General features: G+C 47.6%; 7 protein-coding genes across 7 annotated transcripts; 2 read left to right on the forward strand and 5 right to left on the reverse strand.

Moving 5' to 3' along the window:
* The first annotated feature begins 1,297 nt into the window (after nucleotides 1-1,297).
* On the forward strand, nucleotides 1,298-3,333 carry F4812DRAFT_403134 (uncharacterized protein). Its single transcript, XM_047932252.1, has 2 exons — nucleotides 1,298-2,020; nucleotides 2,077-3,333. Exons 1-2 carry the CDS (start codon nucleotides 1,609-1,611, stop codon nucleotides 2,946-2,948), a joined length of 1,284 nt encoding a protein of 427 aa, XP_047789942.1. The 5' UTR covers nucleotides 1,298-1,608; the 3' UTR covers nucleotides 2,949-3,333.
* Nucleotides 3,334-3,912: 579 nt separating this feature from the next.
* On the reverse strand, nucleotides 3,913-5,081 carry F4812DRAFT_403145 (DUF846-domain-containing protein). The gene is made up of 3 exons (XM_047932253.1): nucleotides 4,771-5,081; nucleotides 4,323-4,652; nucleotides 3,913-4,235 (listed from the first exon to the last, which is right to left on the reverse strand). The coding sequence occupies exons 1-3, from the start codon at nucleotides 4,859-4,861 to the stop codon at nucleotides 4,072-4,074; spliced, it is 585 nt and encodes a 194-aa protein (XP_047789943.1). The 5' UTR covers nucleotides 4,862-5,081; the 3' UTR covers nucleotides 3,913-4,071.
* Nucleotide 5,082: 1 nt separating this feature from the next.
* Nucleotides 5,083-6,879, reverse strand: F4812DRAFT_403119 (uncharacterized protein). The gene has a single exon (XM_047932251.1). The coding sequence runs from the start codon at nucleotides 6,707-6,709 to the stop codon at nucleotides 5,363-5,365; it is 1,347 nt and encodes a 448-aa protein (XP_047789944.1). The 5' UTR covers nucleotides 6,710-6,879; the 3' UTR covers nucleotides 5,083-5,362.
* Nucleotides 6,880-11,515: 4,636 nt separating this feature from the next.
* On the reverse strand, nucleotides 11,516-13,317 carry F4812DRAFT_403218 (uncharacterized protein). Its single transcript, XM_047932254.1, has 2 exons — nucleotides 12,485-13,317; nucleotides 11,516-12,405 (listed from the first exon to the last, which is right to left on the reverse strand). Exons 1-2 carry the CDS (start codon nucleotides 12,735-12,737, stop codon nucleotides 11,816-11,818), a joined length of 843 nt encoding a protein of 280 aa, XP_047789945.1. The 5' UTR covers nucleotides 12,738-13,317; the 3' UTR covers nucleotides 11,516-11,815.
* A 221-nt stretch (nucleotides 13,318-13,538) lies between these two features.
* On the forward strand, nucleotides 13,539-13,941 carry F4812DRAFT_459735 (uncharacterized protein; the record flags this gene model as incomplete). Its single annotated transcript, XM_047937600.1, has 2 exons — nucleotides 13,539-13,608; nucleotides 13,673-13,941. 2 exons carry the CDS (start codon nucleotides 13,539-13,541, stop codon nucleotides 13,939-13,941), a joined length of 339 nt encoding a protein of 112 aa, XP_047789946.1.
* A 395-nt stretch (nucleotides 13,942-14,336) lies between these two features.
* F4812DRAFT_403258 (major facilitator superfamily protein) lies at nucleotides 14,337-16,778 on the reverse strand. Its single transcript, XM_047932255.1, has 4 exons — nucleotides 16,384-16,778; nucleotides 16,250-16,326; nucleotides 16,023-16,185; nucleotides 14,337-15,934 (listed from the first exon to the last, which is right to left on the reverse strand). Exons 1-4 carry the CDS (start codon nucleotides 16,427-16,429, stop codon nucleotides 14,706-14,708), a joined length of 1,515 nt encoding a protein of 504 aa, XP_047789947.1. The 5' UTR covers nucleotides 16,430-16,778; the 3' UTR covers nucleotides 14,337-14,705.
* On the reverse strand, nucleotides 16,516-18,411 carry F4812DRAFT_471620 (putative allantoate permease; the record flags this gene model as incomplete). The annotated part of the gene is made up of 4 exons (XM_047939113.1): nucleotides 16,516-17,347; nucleotides 17,435-18,099; nucleotides 18,190-18,331; nucleotides 18,399-18,411. The coding sequence occupies 4 exons, from the start codon at nucleotides 18,409-18,411 to the stop codon at nucleotides 16,773-16,775; spliced, it is 1,395 nt and encodes a 464-aa protein (XP_047789948.1). The 3' UTR covers nucleotides 16,516-16,772.
* Between the last annotated feature and the right edge of the window lie 523 nt (nucleotides 18,412-18,934).

The following is an 18,934-nucleotide window of genomic DNA, read 5'->3' on the forward strand; positions in this document are numbered from 1 at the left end:
GTCTGGGCGTTAAGGCGCTAAGAGGCGCTAAACCTAGGCGAGGGTTGATCAGCCGCAGTCTAATCTTTATTAGTATTTCTGGCTCAGCCCCGTTTCTCGTCTGACTGTGCAGAGCTCTTTTTCTTCATCTTTATGAAATTGAGACTAAACTTGGTTTCTACAACTTACCTATCAAACTACCTGTTATATCGAAAGCAAACTTCACAAATTCTAGGATCGTATTTAAGTAGTGTTACTTAACCGAGTCGGAACAAACCATATTCTAGAAGTCTAGAAGCAATGTCGTTTTATTTCCTTTGGTTTGCCTTGTAATTCAAATTTCTGATCTTACATGTCACTTTTTTAACCCACGGCTTCTGAGAGGCGCTCTTAAAATCAACCCTTGCTTCAAAGGATCCAGACCCCCTTCACCTCAATGGACCCTGTCGTCAGACGGGTACCGCTTTCAGCAAGGGCTGAACCAATCATCCAAGTTATACTCGTTCGGGGTGCGGATCCACGATCTCCAAAAAGGTCCCATTTCACTTAGCCGCTCTGCTCCTTCACCGCAGAGCACCATCGTCCATCGGATTTCAATTCATGTATCGTAAACGGCCATGTTTCGAGGTCGTATCACCCTTCTGCAACTCTCTCCTAACTTATTTCCGGCTCCATTGGTAGTATTCATACAATACAGGTCCGGCGTACGCAGTACATCCACGTAACTGCATTCGTGCAGATGCCCTCCATAGCCTACTATCTGTCTACTCGAGGGCATAATCATCGTGTAATTTGGCCGAGAACGGGTGCTCATCATCACATTCCACAGCGTCATAACCTAAGAACGGTTGACTGTGGTTCTCTAGCCTTACCGAGTAGGTATCTAGAGAGCACTACGTCTTCAGCCTACCTAGGTAGCCATGAATACGTTCGTATTAAGCATGGTCAAGCTTTGATGTCAGGACATCGGCATGATTCCTTGGAGCATTTCTGGCCAAGTCCTTAAGGTAGCCTAGTGGGCTGGGCAAAACTGGGGTCCCGTCCCATAAGGCAGGCAATAGTAGCCGGCCGTATACCTACTGTATGTACGTGTGTCTTGCAACAACCGCACACGTAGAAGCGATCTGCGTACCTATGTATAAAAAAATACAGAGATCTCGTGGGTCGGCACTGGTCTCTATAGGCTCGTAACTGATGGTGCCATCCATCCCATAAACTAGTTGGTTTTAGAGGCGCAGTTCGGTGCCCATTGGCTTACTCTTACTGCATGCTGAACATGGTTGGTGCACTTGGAACAATAGACCGGGGCCCGCACATCTTCATCCATTCCCTAGCGGCCAGCAGCTGAGAGCTGACAGGCCCGCCCCCTGCTGTTCTTACTTTCCTTTCCTTCCTCTCACGCCCGGATGATTCTCCTCGTCTTTCTTGTCGTTTCTTCTATTTGGATCTCATACGGCGCGTTTAAACAAAGTTTCCGGCTGTGTCATTGGCGCAACGAACATTCATATGCACACAAACGGCCATAACCTGGTTGAGATACTTTTAATGTCGGATATGTGCTGAGGTTTGGGTATCTGGGCTTCTGGGAGTTTTACGATACACGACGTCTTGATTTTCGTTCATACGACGATGCGGCTCGATGCCTCGATATTCGGGATCTTGGCCTCTTTAGTAGGGTTGGTGGGAGCGGAAAAAGATACCTCCCGTACTATCGATGGACCTATGCCGGCAGCGACTGTCGGGACGGGGACGGCGACGACGGGGTCTTCCCCGAACTTGGTAATTCAAGTACCACCTCTTGACATGCCCGCCATTTACAAGGCGCAAGCGGTGGATAAGACCATATCTTTCAATAAGGGGCGAGATATTAGAGAGGTCAACATTAGTGCTATCTACCTCAAGCGGTTTAGTGACAAGGTCGCCATTGGGATGGGAAAGATGAGCAGTAAAACCGATACAGGACCATCCGTAGGCTCCTTGTTAGCTGGTCAGGTAATAACAGAAAGACAAGATGATCAGTCCTCGCTGATTTCTTTCCCGGGTATGTTATGCGATTCGCTTGCTGTTCGCATGTGCAATGCTAATGATATAATGCAGCGACTGATGAAACCCTAACTCTTAAGCTTACGGGTGATCTTACAGCCACATACAGCGATAACCTTATGCAGCCCTTATACTACGAGTTCCAATGGGAGAACAACACGTCTAGTGGTACGAGTTACAGTCCAGTTCTTGCCGTTACCTACGCCGATAGATACGGGGAGGCTATGCGTCTCCTTGAAAATACCGGCATGGGTTCAAGCCCGGCATTTCAGGAAGAAATAAAGGGATCTTCAACCGGCCTAGAAAGCTCTGGAATTACGACAGCCACAGCAACCGCAGCTACCGAGACGTCGATTCGACCAACTTCAGAGGCGTCCCATGAGAGTCGAAAGCTGAGTACCGGCGCTATAGCAGGTATCACAGTGGGCTGTGCCGTCTTTGTTATCGCTGTCGTTGTATTCTTAGTATGGTTCTTCTGCTTACGGAGGCGCAATAAAAGCGAGAACGTAGGCGGCACGGAATTTACAAACGCTTCGGGTTCGCACGCGATGATCGCCGAAAAAGATATGGTCAATATGTCGGAATCATCGCCGCGTTCGGTGTACCCGCCTGACCACAGCAGACAGCTACACGATCAACGTGATAGCATAGTACGTTCCGACGACGCCTCTTACGCACCATACTCAGATCAGGCACCGTCACCTCCACTGCCTCCAGGTGCGGTATTTGCTTCGACTAGTCAGTCAGACCTGGCATCGACTGGCCGCGCGAGCACGACGGGGAACCGCTGCCAGTCCCGTTATGCGCATCTCATCGAAGAGGGCATGACGGAAGAGGAGATACGGCGGTTAGAAGAAGAGGAGCAACATCTGGACGCAGCGATCGAGGACGCCGGCCGAAATAGTCGCGCGACGCACCAATCATGACGATGATTAAACGATACATGGGTACCTAGCGAAGTGATGTTTTGTAGAATCCTTCGATGTTTACTTTTTTTCTTCTTTTTTCTTGCAAGCGGTTTCTTTTAGGAGAGGGAGTTCTATAATGGGTCCTATACACTATATCACGCTAATTTTATGTGTACGTGGAGGTAGCGCAATGTGTGAATAGGGCGAAGAGACCTAGCAAAACATAGCAATTAACCCACTCCCCCCCTTTCCCCTCTCACGCGTATGTATGACTGCTTAGCTCAACTATACTTTCGTTACTCCCTATATACCCATGTGTAGCAAGTTAGATGGGAAAGGTTCTGTATTTCGAAGTGGACTGAACTGGGGAGCGATGTGTTATGGCATGATCGTACGAGACTCGAATAGGGTTTGGTTGAAGATAGGTGATGAGGTGGTCGTGGTGTGGAGGATTCAAGTCTAGTTGGGCTTGTATACCTATATAAGATACGAATCTACTGGATTATTTAACTGTCGGAAAGTCTGTAATTGAGTACGGGATAGAAGACTTTGGATATTACAAGCCGTATATTTTGCCACGTGATTCGCCTCCGGTTCAGTCATGATCACATTGTGTATAATAACGACAAGGACAAGTCGACGCAACGATGTAGATGTCTATAGGGCAGACATGCGAGGCATTCGGTGAAAGGCACGGTGGAAACCGAGTTAACCTGTTGCGTTTTACGGGACACCTGCCCTGGAGTATAGTATCTTCACCTCAGTTGCGATTCTGGAAGACTGCCCCCTATAGAGTTGATTCCTGCTTAGTCTCTAAGTGGTAGAGATACCTGTCTTCATGTATATCCTTCACCGATGCCACTAGATGCGCGAATCTCATCAAGTCGTAAATATCATAGTATTGCATCAGGTTTCTTTTGTCCCGAGGTTTTTGTTTTTTGCTAGAATAGACAGAAAATACAACCGTGATAAGTGATAGAATATCTGCCGCCTTTTCTTTCATAATGGTATCAAAAGATATTTCGAATCTAAGTAGACTGTTTCTGTCTCCCTCCCTCCCTCTCTCTTTTTTTTTCTTTTCTTCTTCCGACCTTGAATAGCTTCGACTGTCCGCCTGTCTGGGTTTCGGGAGTGGGGCGGATCACGACCGGCCAAAGGTAAAGAAGCGCCCGACCATGTTGCTGGCGAGGTTGCCTGCGAGGTTGCTCGAATAGAGGGCGCTGCCGGCGAGGTTAGACGCCTGGCTGAACTTGTCGCAGCGGGAGAAGGCGAGGGAGTTGGTGATGGTTAGGGAGAGCGCGATGGCTGTAGTAAAAGATTAGGTTGTCAGCTTTCTCGTCTCGTCTCGTCTCTTCTCTTTCTTTTTCACCAAGGTAATAATACAATACGTACCGACGAGAGGCAGCCACATGAACTTGAGGCGGACGAAGGCGAGGATGGCGAGGGCGACCCAGAGGACGGGCTGGGCGTAGATGGCGAGCCAGAAGAAGCGGCTGTCGGTGGCGTTGATGGTGCGGACGGCCGGGTCGCTGCTCTCGAAGACCCAGCGGCTGTCGCCCGTGGAGGGGTCGACCTCGTTCCACCAGCGCAGCCCCACGAGCCGCCGGCCCGCGATGTTCTTCAGGTAGTAGAAGTCGGCGGCGAGCAGCAGGATCGTGATGATGAAGATGAGCACCATGTTGTCCGTGAGGATGACGCCGAAGAGGTACACGAGGAGCGACGCTACAGGACGACAGGTATTGTTTATTAGTTTTTAGGTACTTGAGCTCTTTACCTTAGGTAGGTTGTGCAGAGAAAAGAGAAAGACAAAGATAGGTAGGTAAGGTAGTCAACGGCTTACACATGCGGAATGCGAGAAAGGTCAGCAGCGTGATGGGATGCGAGCTGAGGCGCCAGCTTAGCTCGCCCTGCTGGGGCGGCGCTGATTCCATTCGGGGCGGGTTAGGTTGGTTGTTTAGTCTATTTAAGGGGGTATAGAGTATATCACGGAAGGAGAAATAAATATCGGGGTTAATTGAACATGGTTATTGCAGTGTTGTAAGTTATGTCCAGTAGTTTGAAGGCTTGAAGCTCAGGTTGAAGCTACTGTAGCGGGATGTTGCTGAATGATGGTGGTGGATTTAGGGCGGATTAAGGGTGGGTTAAGGGTGGATTACACTAAAAAGCCACATGCGCCTGCGCAAAGGACAACGGGCTTGCAGCTGCAGGTTGCGTTGCGTAACGACGGCGCAGGGAGTCGCGTTATTCCGATAATGTTGTTACCTTAGGTACATTTCACTTTAAACCTAGTACGGATCCGTAATGCCATAAACCTTTGAAGGCTATGCTTCTAAGCATATTAACCATCTACAAAGCACTTTACAATTCCAAACCCTTCAAGCTCAAGCTCAACCTCAGAGATTCACCAATTCTGTCTTGGAAAGTACTGACAATTAGTATGGATACGCCCGAACCTCATCTTCGCGGCTGAGGTCCAAACCCCTCTCTACCTGCTCCTCATGCTTCTTATCCAAGTACTCGAGTAGCACTTCTCCGTATCTTTCCTTTCCCTTATATCGGCTCACATCGTCTCCCCAGCTCCTAATAGCGCTAGCCAGCCGTCCCGGGACATAATCCTCCTCAGCGACCTCCGTGATGGGGTGGAAGTATGTGCGAATCGTGAATACCACTCCACCACTTTTTGGAAGCCGTCGGAGCGTTTGCCTTTCGGAACGGAAGTAGTGATGCTCAATTGCCCGGTTCTTCTCTGCTGTGTTCCAGCTCACCTCCGGCGAGTCTTCTGAGCCGATACTCCACGACCATGCTAGATCATCGTCTACCTGCAGGAAATAATTATTCCGCGCCACCATCTCCTCCGGTCGTAGGCGTCGGAAGAAGTTCAGCATACCCTTTTCTAGCTTCTCCTTGTACTGCGGCACATCTCCGGACGTATGGATCTCCGGCAGGCCCATCCCTAACTTGTCTTCCAGCCTCCAGAATCCGGCTAGCAATATTGCGCCCGCTAGCAGATAGTAATGGCCGTCTGGCTTCTCGATCATAATTGCCAGGTCGTCTTGCACCAGCCGCGCCGAGGTGCGCATCGGGTCCTCCGCTAATGGCCGTGTAACTATGTCGAAGCTCTCGCCAGACCAGAGGTTTTTAATTCCGACATCTGTCCGCTCGTACAGCGACGGATACCGTGCCGGTAAGTAGTCAACCAGGTCCTCGAGAAGTTCAACCGCAGCAGGATACGCTTCAGGCGCTGTCTTGCAGCACTTATCGCCGCGTTCCTTGATTCGACGTGCCTTGTCCGCATGATATCGTGGATAATGATTATCAAGCTCAATCCAATCGACGTGCTTAACTGTTCGGAGCCCCATGGTCACATTGTATTTGGGGCCATATCGGAACGGCCTATACGGGAGCGGTTTTGTGTTCTCGAGCGACCAGTTCGGATATGGCTCCGGCTTTGGCATGCGGAAGTCCGATGGAATCCATTTACCCCATTCGCGGGCTTGAGCATTGCTTCTCTTCAATGCTGCCTTTTCAAGTCCTGGTGTGGTAGGTGTAGACGGGCGCGTGGCGTGCTTGCTAAGCCTTCGTCTCTGGATGATATATACAAGTGTCGTGGATAGCAGCACAAACGCAAGTATGCCGCCGTATACAGATTCTTTGAAATTGTCTTGAGAAGAGAGCTTCCTCCAATAGTCCTTGGTTACGGAAGCACAACCATCGCTCAATCTCCGCAAGTCCTTATAACCCTGCCCACCCTCCTGGTCAACAGGCGAAGAGAACGCCATTCTGCAATGCCTGGCTACTCCTTCGTTATCGCTATGATGTAAAAGGGATTTTGATTGAAGCCGACATTCAGCCCGCTCGTAATTCCAGATTGAGGTGATCTGTTCGAAAGAAGACGAACATCGAGATATACGGAGGACAGGATGCTTGACGATTTATACTGTTCCCAGTTGTTCATCATTCTATGAAGACGAAGCTAGTTTGGAATCGACAAGGAAGCCCGAGGGTGGAGATATCTCGGGTTCGAGGCCGACAATCAAGTATGCTCGGCGCTCGTGACCGTTCTCGGCGGCGTTACTAGCGGCGGCGTGCAGATAAGATTTGCGAGTTAGGAGATAATACCTACATCAGAATGCTCCGGAGACCTATCAAGTTGGAAACGTACGTAGGGGAGTTAGGTAACAAAATATGCCCCAGAAAACGGCGATAATCTAGACGCCATACCTTGGTTAGGTAGGTTAACTGGTAGGTATATGTGATGCAATCTTCCCCGCCGAGTTGATAGGAGAAGGTAAAAGTCATCCAGTAAAGTGACACCTCCTTATCGCGCGTGATGCCGCGCAACGGTAGGAAGTAGATAAGGTATAACAAGACTAACACTATGTCCTCCGCAGATCTCTCTCGAGATGAGCAAACCCTGTTATTTCTCCGCAAACTAAAGAACTATTTCATCTTAGTGTTATATATATGGCCATGATGATGGTGCTATCAAATTTATTATAACTTCCTTTTCTCCATCGACGTCCAAAATTAAATTGAAAATATGCTGTTTACTGTCTCTTATTTTGGGTCCTCAGACTGTAGCTTATTTTGGCATAAACACGCCAAAGCGACTATGGATGTTTTAGGTATAGGCACTTATATATGTTATTACCACCACCGCTTATACATGTCCAATGAGGTAATCGTCTCTAGACTGATATAACTACCTCCTACCTAGGCACCTTACCTATACCTTATATGGAAGATATTCAACAGGTAGGCGGTAGAGAAGCTTCTTAGCACTACCTAGATTTGCCATGTCACTGGTACAAACTATGAGGCTTCGTTTCGAATGAATCGTTTCCAATACGAGGACACAAGTGGTAAGTATTAGACTCTAGTCTCTCTCAACTAATTTGCCGAGCATGTCTTCGTCGGAGCCCTATTCAAGTAATCGTGACATGGAATCCGCCGACACGAATCAAGAATTAATAGCCTGCGATTAGTGCTTTTATAATAGGTAGGGTATTTTATCACTTGGCTTCTAAGGAGACCGCGAAGAATCATAAATCTTCACGTGTACGCTATATAGACTAATGAGCCTGGTAGACTCGTTTTCAAGAGACTTGATGACATGCAACTGCGAATTATTCCAGCCACTAAAGAGACTATAAGATCATGCTTCCGTTTGTAGGATACTAGAGAACCAGCTCAGGGCATATCGTTAGGCAGCAGAGAAAGTTTCGCTCAGGTACCAACATAACGAGTCTCTACGCACTACCTATTATCATCTTAAGAATATTGGCATGATTTGACCACGGAGGTAGGTAATCACAAGAGCAGCTCACGGCGGCACGCGAAGCTCAACTAAGATTTGCCTCGTGAATCCCAATAGTGTATGAGTGCCGTACCTGGCGCCAAATCAGTGTTAAGATCCGTATTTCGGAGTCTAAAGGAAGTTGGTAGGCAGTAAGAGACTCGAAGATTCTTTTCTTAGGAAGCTGTGGTATATTCAAAGTGCTGGAAATACCTAGCTCCTGATAAAAGTCACATCTAAAGTCTATGCCAGCAATATGAACTATGTGGTAGAAGTGATCTGTTATTGCTTGCCTTAAGATAAGTTGCGATTTGGGCTTCAATTTGTATTATCTAACCTAGGAAAGTTCACGGATGGCAAGAATATATCGCCAATGGTTCGTTGTTCCTTGCGCCGAGTCACTTCGTGAGCAGTCTTAGTCACGTTCGCGAACACACGAAACTCGTCCAGTATCCTGATAGTCAAAGTTCACTCCACCATTGATGACATGAGGTTGTCAAAACTATCGACAAAAATCTCGACAAGACCGAAGGATTAACTCTCTCTAAAGCACTGCCCTTTCCTGGCTAGGGTAGGTACAGATGCACAGTAGGATCTCAAGACATCTTTCGCTATCACCATAAAGTAGCACGGGGCGAGACTGGATCAGCTAAACCTAGAAGCCTGTAGATAGGAATTATTATTATCCCGTCAGGATCTGGCTGCCAGACCAGCCAAGCCGAACCGTGAACCTTCACTCACAAGCGGGGGGTAACCGCGTATGAAATTAAGAATGCAGCGCATCTATGAGGGATTAGCACGCGATCACACAAGTCGATACAGCCCCGAATGAATAATGAACAGGGTTAGGCTCATGAGGTGCTACATAGCGGATTGTCGCGACCGCAGGCAGCGATCATCTCCTTTCAATCATAAGTAGATAGGCTCTTGCTCTGGCTGGAAAGGGGCACATATCGAAGAACAGGCTCGATGGACCAAGAGGAGAGCACAACGAGAGGAGTCAGCAGAACAAGGTCCTTATGGGGAGTTATCTCGAAATCAATACCAACACTGAGGCCTTGAGCTGGCGAGAAGGCGTACGTGCATTTCTTGAACCTATGTATGCGCCCATCAGGGGAACGTTCAGATTGTTCGTTAAGCTAACTTAGGTACCTGTATGTCTTCCTAACCCTTACAATAACCATGATAATGCTGCGACTTTCATGGGTGAGAGAGAATGCTCGTTTAATTCTATGGATCGTGAATGATGGGCTCGACTAAAGGGGTAGCTAAAGTTGTAGATATTCAGTCGAAACCTCGTGCTTGGTGTGCCCCTATTTTTGCATATAGCTTTTCTACACCTACCTACCTCCTATATTATGTACTTGTCAAAATGCTCACATGATTCACGTAGTATTCATTTCCTACAATTCCATGGTCTTCCCACAATAGTATTAAACTCTCTGCGCCTAGGCTTTAGGAAGTGTAGCAATTCGCAGTGAGAGCCAGAGACTTAGGGCTTCGGAGGCATCCAGCACCCAGGGGCTGGTTGATCGAAGTCCACTTAACCTAGGTACCTAGAGGTAACGAGACCTCGTATGCACTCATTAGCTAATATCCTTTGGGCAAATATTCACCTCGAAATGAAGGCTACGTTATTCCCATTCGGAGGTAAGCCATCAGCGAAAGCCCACTTCCCCGCGGGGGGCGATGCGTGGTCAGAGGGAACCCCACTATGGTGTATCTTCCGTAGGCTCCTGGGCTTGAGCCTTCTTCAGCGCCTATGGCTTGAATCTCCGGCTTAATACCTATTTGCAGATTCTGCTATCTTTCAATTTCCGGTGCCTGCGTAATAAGCTACGTGTGCAACCAAGCGGTTGCCTGCTAGATCATTGTCTCACGGATTACACATACCCGAATCCATAGAGTTAATATCTTAAGTAGCAGGTACTCAGGTAGGTTGCTGACACTTCTCCTGATTAACTACCACTAAGTAAGTGATAGTAGATAGCGAAATGAAACTTTTTTTTTTATCGAATCCATCTGCCGATAGCTTTCTTCGTCACATACCTATTTTTAGGCTTCCCTGTCTCTTGGTAGTTGGAATCAAGATCTTTCCGATAGCTCAGTTGCATCGACATGCTTCGGGCCCGAAAGGTGCTGGAACGATTGTCTCCTGAGGTCTTCCAAGAGAGATACTCTGCCCTCTTTGTTAGGTACTTTCCGTGTAAAGGAACGGCACAGTTATTTCGTCATGTCTCGGGAAATGAATCTAGGTTAGGTAGGTAGGTACCTACCACACTCCAACAGATCCTTCAAATCTGTTTACTCCGTATCTACCGCATACATCTATCTCGGTATGCAAGCGGTTTTTCTTTTTTTGGCATTTTGCTGGTTTTAAGAGGGTAGCAGTTTGAAGTAGCGGACTTTTTTTTTTTTTTTTTGAATCTTCCTCGTCGAATTCATTAATGGTTCGATGGCCGAAGGATTCCATGTATGCGCCGCTAGGATGTAACATAGTAATCCTCCGCCGTCCGAATCCGGAGTGCCTGAAATCATCGCTAGGTTTGTCGTGCGCACGTATGTGCGCCTGGAGGCTGACGGGATGTATGTACCTAGTATGAGGTATAAAATTGTGCAGGTTCGCGGTTCCTCCCGCTGGAGATCTGGTAGAGGTAGGTAGCGTTACGATCAAGCTTGATGCATGCGCCACCGTACGCTAGAGTGACGAGCCGACGACGATATATGATTCTTCATGGATGTTTTACCTACTGTAGTACGGTTGGAGTAAAGTTATCAGCCACTTGATATCCGGTGACCATTATTAGTCTGCAACGAAACTGAATCATATCTCCTATCGTAAAGTACTACCTCCTTTAAGCTTTTGTGACACCAGCCAAGCCTAGGCAAAGCGGGCGACATTGCTATGTAGTGGTATATGTAGTGGTATGTAGATGTTGATTAGGTTCCAAAGTTGGTACCGAGCGCTGTCACAATGCGGTTGGGGTATGATGCGAGGAGCCAATGGAGCATTGATCTAACAGTGCATGTGCACGACAATCCCCCATTCATGTTTTGTCAAGGCTTGGTCAAGCCACTCCCGTCTCTATTATGTAGGGGTAGGGGTCTCGCCTGGGCCTGCATTCCACTTCAGGTGAAGGAGTTATGCGGTCGCAAATCAATTTAGGTAGTCGACCAACCCGACGTTGCAGTACATTGATATAGCTTCTGCTGTTAGTCTTGGTAGACTCTATCCTCAGCCAGAACAATCAACCATATCAAGTCTGTTCTCTTTGATTCCTCCTGAATGAATCGATCAGTTGTAAGATTATTTCTCTCTATTCGGGCCGTTGCGGCTGAATAACTGAAGTGTTGGGCGTATTTGTCAAACTCTCCGAGAGTAACGTAGATCTTACTATTTACTATTGAATTTGGGGGCTATGAACTAGGGAGATGATTCGCCAGGAGCTGATTCTAGCCTCGACCATCTTATGTTGTGACTCTCTTTTCCCCTTCTCAAGAGGGTTGCTCAACATTCTTATTGCATCTACCGGCGGGTGCCGACCACCTATCGTTTCTCAAATCACTACCCTCCACGTTAGAAGCTTCATCAAGGGTTCCATGGTAGACTTTCTTGTCCCTCAGGTTGCCTCCACTCAAACCCATCAGGAATTTCGACGGCGCGATCTCGCAACCACTCCTGTGCCGCATCCCAATCTACGCACTTGTGCATGGCGTTTGAATTGGGTGTCGGATTCTGGTGCTGCAGGACCCAGTCATACGTTACCAAGCCTGTGTCGAACTTACACATGATGCTCTGTCTGATGTAGTCCACGCAGTGCTCAAAGTGCCGTTCGTAAAGCTCGGGGACATCTTCGACCTTCCGCATAACGTCCGGGAAGTAAGCGCGATGGTGATCTTGCCAGAGAAAATGCAGACAGTGGAGTTGATGTGTTCCGACTGTTGTTACCATATAACCGCCTCCGGCTTCCTTAGGAAATTGGACTGCGGTGCGGGTTGAATGGTTGACCTTCTCGTAGTCTGAAGCTGATACGGCAATCATCCCGTACTTCATAACTGAGTGCCAGGCCTCCTCGACATCCGGAGTGGGGGGTCCTTTGAAAGGCGATTCATACCAGAGCGACCCATTGAACCGGACAGTGATGTAGGGCTGCGTAGCCAAGGCCTCGTTAACCGGGGCTGGGTGAAAGACTGTGAGTTTAACCGCTAACATGTGATAAGACGCAAATAGAAAGGGAGGGGGTGGGGGGTTCCTCACAGTAATAATTATGCATGTCCCAACATCTTGCAGCTATGAGGGCACCGTCATAGGAGCGTATCAAAAGGATTGATAGAACGATAATGATAGTCGAGTTTACGACATGAGCGACCCAGTGATATCTCCGAGTTCTGTTATGAACTGCGCAATGTTTGCACTCTGTGTATTCCTCTTCCTTTTCATCAGCGGATGCTGTTAGAGGAGAGTCTAAAGAAGAGGCCGAGAGGGCGTGATAGGCGAAGTTTAGGGACATGGCTTTGATTGATAGTGAGATATTGGGTGCCAGTAATGGGATTAGATAAGCCACCTGGTGTATCGAATAAGTAGTGGGATAGCAGTAAAAGTGGTAAGTAGGTGGTAAAGTTTTCCCCGAATACGGTACTTAATAGAATTCTCAAGCTTACCTACCTGGTACACAACATATGATAATATCGGCCGCAGAAGAGGCGGGGTTTGCAATTCTTCCTTAAGGGACTTTCGTTCGGTGTAAATGGGGGTTGGAGTTGAGTCCGTCACTGCTTACGTTTGATGGGTTTGGCCAGAACGAAGACGTAGGTGGGGGCCATGGCATATGCATATTGTAACAACTTGGGATGATGCGATATCTAGGCCGACTTACCTTATAGGTTGATTTGGCCTTGGGACTGCAACTCCATAGATGAGTATTGAAGAATAGGTATCAACTCAGAATGAAACCATTGGAGTAGGCTAGGTTTTGTCCTCCACATGTAAGCCGGCCTAATCTATGGTTCTGTGCTAAGCGGCAAGGGATCTGCAAGCTTATTAGTTCCCATAGCGATTACACCCGTGCGGAGCGGGGGAGGCGTTTTCTCCCTGGCTCAGCCCTATGATCTAGCGGGCATGACAACTACCGAGCAGTATAGCACGGCGAGGCATCGAAATGATATAAAGGGGATGCTATTCGAGAGCATGTCTCAATAATTCCTCTCTTGCTTCAGCCATCATCGAAACACGCGCTACTTTGTCACAGTCGATGTCAAGTGGAACTCCTCCCACTATTTAGAAATAAATATTTGAATATCTATCCTTCGCCATGAAGAGCTTCGTTCTACTCCCCTTAATTGCCGCGATCGCGGTTGCTGTTCCAACACCGCAGCCTAAGAGTATGTCCATCCAGAACCATAAGTAATACCAGGTATCTACCAGAGAAAATGCTGATTTCATTAGACTTTGAGGCCGACCCATTACTACATGTTGGGAACTCTGAAGAGTCTTCGTACGCAGAGAAAAGGGCCAACTTTGAAGCCGACCCGTTACTACACGTGGGAAATGCGGCTGAGTCTTCATACGCAGAGAAGAGGGCTAACTTTGAAGCCGATCCATTGCTTCATGTTGGAAACGCGGACGAATCCTCATATGCTGAGAAGAGGGCTAATTTTGAGTCGGACCCTGCGCTACAGGTCGGGGATAGCGTTGAGTCTTCATACGCTCAGTAAAGGAGCTGCTGTTTTAGGTCTGGCCTAAATGGAGCAAACGGCTACTTGCTCGCCCTGTACTCTCTACTATAGTATCGAATACTTGTGAGATTTCTTTTGATATGGTTCTGACGTTCGTCTAAATTTGAATGGTTCATCTGGTATCTACCCGACTAATTCATAAAGTTTTATGTGGCGAGAGTTATGTTCATTTGCATTATTAAAGCGGGCCTAGCGTAACAACCCCATGTATCCCCGTACTCCACAGCGGGAACTAATGCAACATTATATAGTGGGTCTTACGAAATACGTTTTCTACCTAGGTACCTACGACTATGGGACTGGAAGCCTTTCGCTTAGGTAGTAATTGATATATGAAATACCTTCGTAAAATATTTGATATAATGATATGATAGGGGTAACAAAAAAATTAGCAGATAGAACTGTAGTGGAGTATGGTTGATATTAGCTGAGAACTATGTTAGGTAGTTATTAATTACTTCATAATAAGCTTAAGGGTACATCTTGACGCTGAATCACTCCCCGACGTTACTTTTGTGTAACCCTCCTTCCTCGGGGAATGGCTGGGCAATTGGATTCTACTTATATGACTGGTGCAATTGAGAGTGAGGGAGAATGAGGCAGAACCAATCCTTCAAAACTTTCTATGGAGCTTCTACTTCCAACACAAATTTCGAATACCAACCATTCGGATTGCCATAAAAGCTTACCCCCCTCTACCTATGTACTATATATGTGCAACGCGTGTATCGGAATTAACTCGGTCAAAGAGGGACCACCATGTTTCCACCATCATCCTCATTCTTCATACGAGCTAACTGTTGGCAGAAGGCGCTCCGCCTTCTCATCGCCGGTCCCCAGCGAATAAACGCAAACGGGATCGGGGTTAGAGCAACGCATAAACAGCCCAGTAATGTACAAGCCCAATCTGTACCTAGGTTCTCGTATAACGGATATGTTGTAAGGGGAATGAGAAGCGCTGCGAAGATGTTTCGCGTAAACACACTTGATGCTAACGCCGATGCGCTGTATATGCCGTATGCATCCGTGAGGTAGTTGTTTAGTGCTAGAAATGTAAGGTCAATCCCGATGCCTAACGATATGCCTGATAATGCGGGAACCGCCCAATGAATGCTTGGCCTCGCAGTCCACCCCAACCAGAACTCAGAGAGGGCGAACAGGGGACCACCCAGACAGGCCAGCGGAAGTCGTCGGTACTCTTCCTGAAGAGCCCACGGCCTTCCTCTTTCTACACTTCTTTTATGAAATTTATCCCAAGCCACAAATATAGCTATGGCAAAAATACCTCCGATACCAGTAGGGACAAACATCAGCGAAGAAATCCCGCTGGACATTGCATATGTACCGCGGAAGATCACTGGATACGCCCCAAAGTAGAGGAAGTAGATAACATATTGGTAGAGGATGAAGAGATCCGTGAAGAAAACAAGTGGCTCCGTAAGGATACGGATAGGGCGCGCCAGAATCCTCACACGGTTCCTGAGGCTTGATTGGGCTTTACCTGTTATAACAGAAGTGGTTGCTGATTGGCGTTGCTTCTCCTTTGTGGCGTTTTTTGAACTGCGAGCGTTGACTACAGGAGCAAATGTTTCGGGCATAAAAAGCAACATCGGCCAATTAGCCCCGGCAAGAATCAAAGCGCTCCAAAACTGCCACTGCCAAACCTTTGTTGAGGTAAACCCTGAAATGATAGGCCCCACGAGGGGTCCAATGTTACTTGTCAGGCCCAGCATTGTCATAGCCAGACCGCGGGGTCCTAGATCGGGATAGATATCACAAAAGAGCCCACCCGACACCGTTTGCGGTGCGGCAGCCCCACAGCCGAGCAGAAAGCGAAAGAAAAGAAAGACTGGCCAGTTTGGGGCGAGGGCACATCCTAGGGTAAATGCTGTATAGATGCCGAAAGATACCAGGAAGACTGGACGGCGGCCCCACGATTCAGAGAGAGGGGCGAATATTATGGGACCGAATACTTGAAAGGCCTTGTTAGAATATATTTCAAATAATCCCCCCATTCCCTTATTTCTGAAGCAAAGAAGTTGACCCAGAAGTTTACTTACTATATCCAATAAGGAAGACAGCTACAGGTAATGGCTTCTGAAGTTCGGACGTAACGCCAAAATGGGCGTTTAACGTATCTCCTGCTCCGCTGGGGAGAGATGAACCCAAGGTGACATTGAAGTTCATTAGAATGACTGTGGTAGATATGAACAGCTTCCGAGCCTACATGTCGGCATAGGTACATTAGCACCGATCGCTGCTCTATTATTGACTGGCGGAAGCTTACCGTAGACATACCTGCAGCCAGTTCGGCAGGAGCCGAACCAGCCACGACAGGTTCTGTAGATACAACATGGACTCCTACTGTAGGCTCTTAGCAATATAAACGGGAATGTGTTTGCGGCGTAGGGCTAAGCGTACCTTCAGAGTGCTTAGACACGAGGCCCGATTCTAGTTCGGCGGCCATGGGAATAGGGGGAAAAAAGAAAGAAATTTAAAATCTATGATCTAACTAACATATATGATGCTCTAGGAAATATAATCTAGAAGAATACGATATGGACAAATTCCAATGTACCAGCTCCTTAGCCCTGACAGGCGGATATTATAGGTTTTATATCCAGTAAAAAAAAATTCATTGTACTTGACAAGGCGGAGCAACAAGCCGGTGTTACACTCCCTTACGTCGTATTTGCGGTTGTATATGCGGTTGTATCTGTACGAGCCTTTAAGTATGTACTAACAAGTCCAACTTTTTTCTAGCGATTAAGCCGATGTGTTATCACCCGCAGATTTCGGTCAAGTACCATCTACAATGACAGATCATGCGTCTTTTCGGCTCCGCCATCACGATGTACCCTGCGTCTCTCCCTCAGTATGAGGAGCGCATAACAGATATTTGTGGCAACCCCCACCACGGCGACCGCCATACACGCCGAGTAGCCAGGATGATAGTACGGTGCGTCTTTTGGTAGAAATGAGAAAGGCGCTAGAATCCCCCCCGTATTACCAAAGCTGATCATCCAGGCGGAGCCAATGCTTCTCTGCTTATGTCCCTGGAGGTTCATGAGATACCAACAAATAACAACGGGTCCCGCACTGAAGGCACCCATACAGACTAAGCAAATTCCTGCATATTGCACCGAGAAGTTCGCGTGCGTCGTCATTAAAATCGCAAGTCCCGCGATAAGAATCGCGATTGGGAACAAGATGAATGGGAGACGACTATCTGCTCGATCTGACAGATATGTTAGAACAAGACACAATCCAAGCGCAGCTGCAAAGGGTGGAATCGAATGCAGCTGTGTTTGAACTACCGAGTATCCGAGCGTCTTGACGATTGTGGGTGTAAAATAGGCGAATGCATAAACCGGGACGACGACACCTGGTAGGACTTAGCACGGGATTACTTGGAAGGGATGGATGGATGTAACTTGAAGAAAAAAAAAAGAAAAAGAAAAAAAAGACCTACAGAAGTACATTATCGCACCGAGGTAATTTTTCGGATCCTTGAAAAACTCGATAATATCTTTCCCAGTGATTTTTTGTTCCGCAGCGGTCTCGTGCGAACGCGTTTTTGCCAGAACGAATTGCTTCTCCCTCTCAGATAGCCACTTCGCTTCGCCAGGGAAATCGCTGACGAAGAAATACCCTGCGATAGCCACTAGAATAGTCAGAATCCCTTCTAATATAAAAATCCACCTCCAGTTACTTAGGCCCCGTATCCCGTCCATTTCCGCAATTGCGGAGGCGAGCAGACCGCCGAACGCAGAAGCTAGGATGACGGAGCAGAAATAAACGGTGAACCTCTTCTGCGACTCCTGTCGCTTATACCAGAAACTTATTAGATAGAAACTCCCCGGGAAGATGCCAGCTTCGAAAAGTCCAAGGAAGAAGCGCGTTGCAATCAGGCCGCTGTAGTTCTTAATGAAGCCCTGTCCCAGCATCACCACACCGAAACCGAAGATGCAAATAGATAGCCATACATGAGGGCTAAATCGTTTCATTAAGATGTTTGAAGGTATTTCGAAGATAATGTAAGGAACAAAGAATACGGCCAGCGCTATGTTAGGCTGTTGGCCAGTCAATCCCAACTCCTCTGGTAACCTCATGGTGAGGGCATTCGATATGTTCGCCCTGGAAGACCACACCATGTTTTAGTCGGCGACCTCTCGCACACACACACATATACACATACACACATACACATAAGAGCGGCTTACTTACCTATCAAGAAAGGCTGCCACATAGATTAAAAAGAGCATGGGCAGCACGTGGAGGTCGATCTTGCGCATCAACTTCGACTCCTCGGCCTCCGACAGGGTGTCGGGGGCAGGTAACGTCGAGGTTGACTCGGTTACGTCGCGGTCTAAGCGCTTGGGTTAGCATTGCCCTATATCGTCGGCGACACAAAGTTATATTGAAGTGTGGCGTACCTAAATTGCCCATTATTGCTCAGCTTGTAATACCAGAGCGACTTGAGAGAGATGAGGAGAAAGGGGAGAAAAAAAGACTTTGGGAGAACCAAAAAAAAAAAAAAAAAAAAGGTAACCCAATTGCTTTTTGGTAGCAGATTGTCTACAAAAGTGCCCCGACAGGAACAATGCAATGGAAGGGTATCATACAAATCATAAACAACGTGGCGAAGGATTGAAAGGGAGGATCGGGATAGATTGAACCCGAAAGGGCCAATCCTTTCAATTGATAACTACCTACGGACTCGTATACATAGTAAAAAAGAATTGCCTCAATGCACCTAGTATTATTTCGCTCCGGCCCTTTCTATCATTGCTTATTTACGCCTGCCGTGTAAGGGGCTGCTGCGAAGTCGTGCAATAGGTGCATTTCAGCACGCTACGCAGCAAACATCTAGAACCTGAATTACGGCTCAGGTGGCATGCACGCCGGACTTTTGGTTCAGCACGATGTTCATCTTGTCTCATGCCCGATCGCCTGGCATAGCTGACTCGCG

Source organism: Daldinia caldariorum (assembly GCF_022478825.1).
Source record: "Daldinia caldariorum strain CBS 122874 unplaced genomic scaffold F4812scaffold_9, whole genome shotgun sequence".
Taxonomy (NCBI): Eukaryota; Fungi; Ascomycota; class Sordariomycetes; order Xylariales; family Hypoxylaceae; genus Daldinia; species Daldinia caldariorum.

Coding starts and splice junctions, on each gene's coding strand:
- F4812DRAFT_403134 (XM_047932252.1), top strand. CDS start 1,609: ATGCGGCTCGATGCCTCGATATTCGGGATCTTGGCCTCTTTAGTAGGG. Junction 2,021..2,076: donor CTCGCTGATTTCTTTCCCGG/GTATGTTATGCG, acceptor GATATAATGCAG/CGACTGATGAAACCCTAACT.
- F4812DRAFT_403145 (XM_047932253.1), bottom strand. CDS start 4,861: ATGGAATCAGCGCCGCCCCAGCAGGGCGAGCTAAGCTGGCGCCTCAGC. Junction 4,653..4,770: donor CTTTCTCGCATTCCGCATGT/GTAAGCCGTTGA, acceptor GTCGTCCTGTAG/CGTCGCTCCTCGTGTACCTC. Junction 4,236..4,322: donor CATGTGGCTGCCTCTCGTCG/GTACGTATTGTA, acceptor CTTTTACTACAG/CCATCGCGCTCTCCCTAACC.
- F4812DRAFT_403119 (XM_047932251.1), bottom strand. CDS start 6,709: ATGGCGTTCTCTTCGCCTGTTGACCAGGAGGGTGGGCAGGGTTATAAG.
- F4812DRAFT_403218 (XM_047932254.1), bottom strand. CDS start 12,737: ATGTCCCTAAACTTCGCCTATCACGCCCTCTCGGCCTCTTCTTTAGAC. Junction 12,406..12,484: donor GGACATGCATAATTATTACT/GTGAGGAACCCC, acceptor TCTTTCACCCAG/CCCCGGTTAACGAGGCCTTG.
- F4812DRAFT_403258 (XM_047932255.1), bottom strand. CDS start 16,429: ATGGCCGCCGAACTAGAATCGGGCCTCGTGTCTAAGCACTCTGAAG. Junction 16,327..16,383: donor CGTGTCTAAGCACTCTGAAG/GTACGCTTAGCC, acceptor AAGAGCCTACAG/TAGGAGTCCATGTTGTATCT. Junction 15,935..16,022: donor TGTCTTCCTTATTGGATATA/GTAAGTAAACTT, acceptor AGGCCTTTCAAG/TATTCGGTCCCATAATATTC.